General features: G+C 39.0%; 1 protein-coding gene across 6 annotated transcripts in view; it reads right to left on the bottom strand.

Moving 5' to 3' along the window:
* Positions 1–4,557: 4,557 nt before the first annotated feature.
* LOC135206072 (gamma-aminobutyric acid receptor subunit beta-like) overlaps positions 4,558–9,053 on the bottom strand; it is a 195,637-nt gene continuing 191,141 nt past the window's right edge. For 3 of the 6 annotated variants that reach the window (XM_064237269.1, XM_064237267.1, XM_064237266.1), the window contains 2 exons: positions 7,489–7,804; positions 4,558–5,521 (listed from right to left, as the gene is read on the bottom strand). In XM_064237269.1, the coding sequence (XP_064093339.1) occupies positions 5,227–5,521; positions 7,489–7,804 (611 nt within the window). In that variant the 3' untranslated portion in view covers positions 4,558–5,226. Of the gene's footprint in view, positions 5,522–6,429; positions 6,556–7,271; positions 7,359–7,488; positions 7,805–9,053 lie in introns of those variants that run through there. The other 3 variants (XR_010312670.1, XR_010312671.1, XM_064237270.1) reach the window with 3 other exon arrangements.

The following is a 9,053-nucleotide window of genomic DNA, read 5'->3' on the forward strand; positions in this document are numbered from 1 at the left end:
CATTTCGTTCCACAACTGGTCGTCCGGTATACCGTCGTCTAGATAACAGTGAACAAGAGATGCTATTGCCACTTTTTGACATAAATTAATGACACGTGCGCACTCGTCCCTCCTGAAGTTTTGTGTTAGTGACCCATCCAAGGCACATGCATCATCGTAATAGATATGATGATGACACTTCGATACTAGGATCATTTTGAAAGCTATAAGCCCTGCTTGGTTTGTCAAATACCATAGCTAAGTAGACCGAATGATGAATTTGGAAACTCGGAAGAAGGAAGTCTCCTGTTTCCCATGCGACAGGATTTGGAAACTTGATAGAATTCAGGACACACAGAAGAAGGAGGTCTCGTTTCCCTTGCGACAGGTTACTTGCTTGCTTTGTTGTTATTTACTATGATTCTAAAAAGGACATTTAGTATTACGAGCCTTTCTCTATGACTCTTTAAGCAGGTAAAACCTCTCAGAAATTGATTGTCAAAAGATTGTCGGTTGCATGAAATTTGCCCCTTGAAGAGATAATCAAACTGAATGATCGAATCCTTCTCTTAAACACTTGGATATTTCGTCATACCCCTCGACGTAACACTGTCCTACCCAGCACAGGTCAAGTGGGCCATGGATACTCATCTATGCGTTAATGACAGGGTAGGCAATAAGGCCTCTTGAGATATGCTCTGACAGTGAAGTCCTATTGTAGGACACCAGATTACTGAATGGAGACTGGGTACCTTTCACCTGACGATGGACCACTAAGGCTGTGGGTTCTTTTTGGCTGACAAGAGATTACTTGATGGAGACGGGGTTCCTATGGTCTGACAGCAGGTGGGTTACTTCGGTCTGTCAGCGGGTCACACAGTGGAAGCTAGATTACTTGAGTCTGACAGGAGGTTGCTGAATGGACTCTGTATTGCTTTAGCCTGACAGCAGGTCACTGAATGGCAGGGACTGGGTTCCTCTGGTTTGACAGCAGGTCACTGAATGGCAGAGACTGGGTTCCTCTAGTTTGACAGCAGGTCACTGAATGTGTAGTCTGTGGCCACCTTATGTCTGACAGCGATTTACTGAAGGGAGAATGTGGGTTCCTCATGTTGGACAGCAAGTTATTGTACGGAGGCTAAAGGTTGTTTTACGTGTGACGGCAGGGTACGAAATGGAAGCTCTAACCCCTATTGTGGTATAGAAATTTGTTTCTTGGGCACTAAGGTGTTCAGAAGAGTTGAGTTAAAAGGCAACAACATTATTCTGGGAGATTAAGACACTTGATATATGAATGCATCTATTCCTCATCATCAATAAAAGTTTTTATGCCAGATTTTCCCTTTAAGGCGTTGGGCCCCTCTGTCATAAACACTCCCTGTTTATACTTCCACATGATCTAGGTCTTTCATCCATGTCTTTTCTTCATGAATGCATTAATTCTGATATTTCCTGCATCGGACGCATTGAAGAATCAGCTACTAGAGGTATTTAAAAATTCACGAAGCTTCATTGTTCGTCAGTGTAGAACTCCGAGCTGGACTGTTCTTTAGGTTTTCTCTGTCTCGTTCATAAAGGATACCTGAAGTCAGCTGGTCTCTTCTAATAAAGTTAGTGGCAAACACAACGACACAATGTGAAACCAAAGGACTCTTGAACGTGGCCTACGGAGATGTGATAATCCAATTCTTAGATTCCTGAACTTTTTTTTTTTGACATACTTAAACTCCACATTGTTGATAGTCTTTGAGCATCTGTCTGTGGTATTTTACTAGGTAGTTTAACAGATCTATTATACGTAGACGCAGATGGATACGAGGAAGTTCTAGTTGTGTACAGAAATGTGAAATGCAGAAGCGAGAACGAGAGCCAACGTGAAGAGAATAATGACCGGTCTTATAATCACTGGAAATGACCCAGTCTGTCCATATCCCTCTAGTGGAAATGACGACGTCGATCACGAGGAACAAAAAAATAAAAGTGTGAAAGGAAATAAAAGATAGTGACAGAAAAAATCCACAAGTGTTGGCAAGCCAAGTCAACCATAGAACTACGGTAAACACGAAAGAGTAATACTGGTGCTATGGGATGTGAGAGCTACGTGAAAAGCGTTGTCCATAGTTATACTGAAGAAACATTATGCTTTTTTTTCTTTCTTTCTTTCCTTTCTTTTTTCTATGGTGACTACGTATGTTTAAATGGTATTTATAACCTAAACTGTAATAATGATAAAGTCGTTTGGGTACCTAAGCATAGGCTAATACTTTCGGAGTTGTTTGCCTGACATACTTGCATATAATAATTATTATGATAAACATCTATGAAGCGAGCATCTACAGAGCTAATAGGTAAAGAACTCTTGTTTATAATCACCTGTATGATACAACACCGTCTCTCAAGATTCACATCCTAAGAAACATGGAGAGTGGAAAATGATGCAGGGGCCGCGAGACTGTCGTCTGTTTCCCCCTTTTGGGGGGGCGAGCGAGGTTGGGTAGGGGTGGGGGGGAGGAGGGATGTTCGAGGCGTCGCAACGGCTAGGGTCATTGACGCCTGGAGGCTGGATGAGATAAGGATTTAGTGGTAGGTTTCTTTCGTGGCCAATTGTGAGAAGATGAAATTTGGGTCAACTGAGCTTCTCTTGAAGACTCGAGAGTGTTATGATAAGAGGGCTTAAGAAGTTGTTTGATTTATTTACAATCTCTTCCTTTATAAGAGGCAGACAATATATATATATATATATATATATATATATATATATATATATATATATATATATACATAATGCTTACATACATACATACACACACATGTTTTTAAGAAATTCTCAGACGTGTTTATATATAAATATATATATATAATATTATGTAAACGACTGGAAGAAAATATTATGCTAGTCACTTCGGTCTTATATCTTGATCAAAGGTGGATTTGATTAATTGACACATATATCATCGCATTGTCTGCTCTTAATTGATAAGAGAGAGCTGTTTTCTCTGCAAACTAAAACGCAGAATGTTGAAAGAGATGAAACAAATAACATATCCATTTTATGTCAAGCCTTCTTATCATAATAAACTCAATTTTATGGTTCGTACATGTAGATAGTTCTGATTAAGTCCTAGAAAAATTGAACGGTATATTATTTGTGAATCTAGTCTGTCATCCCAGGGAACAGACTCTAGTCCCACGCCACTGCTTCGATTCCCCAGCATCTCATTTTATTTTCTGTCAACAGTAATAATAAGTTTTGAATGTATAGAACCCTCATTAAAACAGAGGTATTGCCTAGGGATAAGGGGGGGGGGGCAGGTATTGAGTTTATTTCATCCACGCTACAGTTCTCATTGTATAAATCTCTTTACATCCTATTGTTATGACGATTCTTGAAATTCATTCCTATCATACGTCAGCATAAAAAATTATATCCTAAAACTCGGCCCTCGGGTGAGAGAGAGAGAGAGAGAGAGAGAGAGAGAGAGAGGAGAGAGAGATCCAGAGGGGAAGAGGGCCGCCTCATGATTACTTGTCTCATGACAGAGAGGGAGGTGGAGGAGGAGGAGGAGTTGAAGGAGGAGGAGGAGTGCGGGTTTGGGAGGGGCGTCTCCCCGTCCTCCAAATCATCGTCAGATGATTTTTGTGGAAGAAGAAGAACAACAACAACAACGACGACGGCTTCTTGGTCGAAGGCTTCTTCTCTCTTTAGGATATGGGAATCGAGGCGTTCACTGACAACAATTCCAGCCCTGGGGAACGTGTGAAGTCCACGAGTAGATGAATCTGGAATGAATATCGTAGGTTTGTTAGGGAAGGCTGCCTCGCGAGGCTCGTCTATGGTCTGGAGGCTGTGTAAGAAAGTCTCAATGGGGCAAGTTGACTGATACACTTAAGTAGTTTATGACAGATTATAAAAAGGTAGAAATTGAGCTAGCTGAGGTGCATGTCTATGTATTTCAGATATACAACTCCATTTTATATACAAATACATATATATATGTATATACACATGAATATATATAATTTTTACGTATACATCAATGTTTTTTATATTTCTTTTTAATGGCCTTTCAGATTTGGTTCTACTAAAAAATAGCTATTGTTATAAGTGATCGATTTTTCTGTGGTTGACACTGAGCTGAATGGTGACTAATACAGTACTTATAGGGACATAAGAAAATATTATTATTTTCATTATTTTTCACCACATTGATCAGACAATGTGAAGGCCATGAATTTGTTCGACAAGCTTCAAAAGAACTTAAAGTCCATTTAAAGGAAAGCAAAGCAAAGGACAGGGCATAGATAGAAACAAGACATGTTCATAGGTCACCTTATGAACCATATTGAAAAGTAAAATAAGCACAAAAATCACATTTTCATAACGAAGCATAGGACAAGGGTTAGGACAAGACGCGTGGTTATTATTAGCATAGTTATTATTAGCAGATATTTCACCAAATTGACCAAAGTTAAAAAAAAAGATAGCACGAATATCTGTTTTGATACTAGAAACGCAAATAATCTTTCTTACCAGTCTGTGTCCTTCCGAAGCGTCGGAGCGGGCCGAAGTGGTGAGTATTTTTCATGTTCTCTTGTCTTCATGACAGCATTATGGGACACACAAATCACTGTTTTTTGGGCGGGTTGGGGGGCGGGAAACTGGGAGGTGGGGGCGCATTCATTCCTGACATTTATACTATATACATCGTCACTGCATTATCCCTGTTTGAAAACAATTCATGGTAAAATGCCTCGCCTAATCGAGAGTTTATGAGTAGCGCTTTTTCTCTGAGTATATCACAATACTCTAAACAATACGTATACATATGTATTTGCATATATACACACACAGGCAAGTGTGCATGGGATGTGTATATACACGTACACTACATATATATATCTGGTAAGTCTAGAGATCCTTAGAACAGAGGAAATGCTTATTTTTCTGTCCTTTGTAACAGTATGTACAGTAATCATCTAGGCATTTTAACAGGTATTACTTACTGGAAAGGACGCCCATAGGCTACAGTGTAGTAGCAACAGGCAGCTAGCTTTCTTCTCAGCGAGAACTAATCGTTTCAACATTGTCTTCGTTTTCATATGATTTTCTTCTCTTAGGCTACTGCCAATCAGTGAGTTGAGAGGAGAGGTTGGGTTGTGGGGAGGGGAGGAGGCGTAGGGGAGGACCAGGGGAGGGAGGGAGGTATAGGGTGGAGGGAGGGTGGATGACGAAAACAGAGCTGACTTTTAGAGTAGATAGAAGCACCAGTAAACTGTATTGAAGAACACGAAGGAGAGAGGGAAGATCACTCTGGAATACTTGTCGATAACGTTAACATCTTTAATGACGGGCATGGCGCCCTTGATGGCCGAGGCGCCCTTTTTCAGGGTGGAGATCATCCTCTTCCTGTTGGGAGCCTTGGGGGCGCGCAGGCTGGACCTGGTGGGGAAGGAGTAGTTGCGGTTGATGCGAAAAGAGGGAGGGAACTTCAGGTCCTGCAGGGATCCCTCGCTCGAGAAGAACTTGGAGTTGTGGCGTTGCCTGTCGGAGAGGAGGAAGGAGATCGAGTCAGTCGGCCTTTAGTCTTGTTCAGAAGACAACTTCGTTCTGATGACTTTTTTTTTTTTTTTTTTTTTTTTTTTTTTTTTAAGTAAAGTTTTGTAACTGGACTAATCTTCTGTTGTCTTGTAGGGTCATTAGATTGAAAATCGAGTCTGCCTTCTTCAGTCGTGTTCAGAAGACAACTTCATTCTAATGACTTCATTGAAAAAAAAGTGTTGTAACTGATGACTATTAAACAAAAAGTTTTGTAACTGATGACTATTAAACAAAAAGTTTTGTAACTGATGACTATTAAACAAAAAGTTTTGTAACTGATGACTATTAACAAAAAGTTTTGTAACTGATGACTATTAAACAAAAAGTTTTTGTAAATGATACTATTAAAACCAAAAAGTTTTTGTAACTGCGACTGTTAAACAAACAAAAAAAGTTTTGTAACTGATGACTATTAAACAAAATTTTTGTAATTTGATGACTATTAGAAATAAATTGTTGTAACTGATGCTGTAAAACTTTTTTGCCACTGATAACTGTTAAAAAGTTTTGTAACTGATGGCTATTAAAAAGGAGAGCTGTAACTGATGACTTAAAAAAAGTTTTGCAACTGATGACTTAAAAAAAAGTTTTGTAACTGATGGGTATTAAAAAAAGTTTTGTAACTGATGACTATTAAAAATAAAAAGTTTTGTAACTGATGACTTAAAAAAAAAGTTTTGCAACTGATGACTATTAAAAAAGTCTGTAACTGATGACTTAAAAAAATGTTTTGTAACTGAAGAGTATTAAAAAAAGGTTTTGTAACTGATGTCTTATAAGTGTTGTAGACTAAAAATTAAACTTGAGAACTATTAATTTTTTTTTTTTGTAACTGATGACTTTTTTTTTTTTGAATGATTAAAAAAATTAATTGGACTAATCTTCTGTTGTCTTGTAGCGTCATTAGATTGAAGTGACGCGTTATTCGCCTCACTGCCAATTGAACGGGTTGCTAATGTTGATACAGGGATGCTGGGCTGAAAGAATATTATGTTGCAGAACATGTCCTTTCAGCCCAAAAGTTCATCACTGCAATGTATTCATCAGGGCATTTAAACCTCTTTTTGTAAAAAAGCGCCATGACGAAACAGAAATAATACTTGAAGAAATTTAACTTATGCACAGTCAGGATGACATTTAAACTGATATAAGAAAAAAAAAGATGAAATGAGAATACTCTAGATAAATAGAATTCCAATTTTCCCAACCTCACCTTTGATCAAAAGTTATGGATTGGCGTCATGTGTTGAGGTTCCTACTCTCGTCTATCCTGCCCTAGAAGTTTCCAGTTCCCTCCCACCCATGCACCCCCCCCACCCCCGCCAACAAAAATCTCATCTCCACTCACCCCCCCAACCCACCCCACCTATCTTACCTAAGTAGATAAATGAATAAAATTATTTCCCATGTTTCTGCCCTTGAATTCATCACCTAATCGAAAGGTATCACTTCAGGAAGTTACGGACTTATTCTCAGTCATCCTGCCCCGGAAGTTTCAAGTTCTCTCCCCCAACCCCAAAAAAGAAAAAAAAAACAAATACATAAATAGATAAATGAATAACATGATTGTTCGTGTGTATCCCTGAATTCCTCACCTAATTGCTAGGTGCGGCTTCAGGTAATTATACATAAATAATAGATAGATAAATAAATAAATAAAATGATTGTCCATTTGTATCCCTGAATTTCTCACCTAATTGCTTTTATAGGTGTGGCTTCAGTTAATTAGGCTCCTATTCTGGTTCATCATGGCCCGGAAGTTTCCGGGTCTCTCCCCAACCTCAGATAAATAAATAAATAAACCGACAAGATGAATAAATAAATAAACCGACAAATAAACGAACAAATGAATAAATAATACGACTGTCCATTTATGCCCCCCCCCCACATCCTCCCCACGACTTCCTCACCTAATGGAGGGGATGGGAGACATGCGGATGTCCTGCAGCTCGATGATCTCCTCGCTGGCGGCGGTGAAGCCGTCCGCCTTGATAGCCGCCGGAGGCTGCTTGTTCTGGCCGTTGCTCTCCTTCATCTTCTTCGCCTTCTTCTTCGCCCTCTGGCCCCAGTAGGTGTAGTTGACGGCGGCGTACTCCAGCAGCGCCGCGAAGACGAACACGAAGCACATCACCAGGTAGATGTCGATGGCTTTGACGTACGAGATCCTCGGCAGGGAGGAACGCACGCCCGTGCTGATGGTGGTCATGGTCAGCACGGTGGTGATGCCTGCGGGAGGAGGCGCCCATGGGCGTTGTTAGTGAGCAAGGGCGTGGGTGGGAAGTTGTAGCTTCGGTACGAAGGAATCTATTATTTTTATCCTCCTACTGAGAATGCGTGCTATAAGCTTTTCACGAACGGTTTATTTTTCTGGAGTTGCCAATATTCCCGCGAGAATCAGAGGGAGTATTTCCGGCTATTGTGACAATGAGGAATGTGGGAGCGATTAATCACTTCATTAGAAACATATAGTAAGTGAATGTTTTCGTCCAATGTGAAAATGTAGAAATATGAAAGAATATTTGGGGGAAAAAGTGTTAAGCTCCGTATCGTGTGAAGACTAGAGTGTTGGAAGTGTTTATTTATACAGAAAATCTGAAAATTGACAATAAGCAGTGTTTATTCAATGTGAAAATCTGAAAATTGACAACGAAGAGTGTTTATTCAATGTGAAAATCTGAAAATTGACAATAAGAGTGTTTATTCAATGTGAAAATCTGAAAATTGACAATAAAGAGTGTTTATTCAATGTGAAAATCTGAAAATTGACAATAAAGAGTGTTTATTCAGTGTGAAAATCTGAAAATTGACAATAAAGAGTGTTTATTCAATGTGAAAATATGAAAATTGACAATGAACAGTGTTTATTCAATGTGAAAATATGAAAATTGACAATAAACAGTGTTTATTCAGTGTGAAAATATGAAAATTGACAATAACTAGTCCTTATTCACTGTGAAAATCTGAAAATTGATAATAAACTGTTTATTCTGTGTGAAAATATGAAAATTGACAATAAGCAGTGTTTATTCAGTGTGAAAATATGAAAATTGACAATAACTAGTGCTTATTCACTGTGAGAATCTGAAAATTGATGATAAACTGTATTCATTGTGAAAATCTGCGATAGGAAAGTGTCTAATTCCGTGCAATGAGAAAGTGCGAAAAATAGGACTGACTGCTCAGGGATAGTATGAATACAGACTATTCTAGTATGAACATTTCCTGTTTGATTGATGGCAGACATATCTAAGAATAAACCGATGCTTAAGAAGTTTGTTTATGTACCGGGAGGAATCGGTATGGCTTATGCAAATCCAACTTTACATCAGGTATATTTACTCCCTGCTCCACGTATATGTTCAGAGGGCCCATGCGCCAAGGACGTATGCCATTTGAAGGTGGTCGCTCATGAAAGCAGTTATTAGACCTTACGTTGATATCTTAACTGATCATACAAATTCAGACTTGGTTCAAA

This window comes from Macrobrachium nipponense, chromosome 29 (genome assembly GCF_015104395.2).
Source record: "Macrobrachium nipponense isolate FS-2020 chromosome 29, ASM1510439v2, whole genome shotgun sequence".
Classification (NCBI taxonomy): Eukaryota; Metazoa; Arthropoda; class Malacostraca; order Decapoda; family Palaemonidae; genus Macrobrachium; species Macrobrachium nipponense.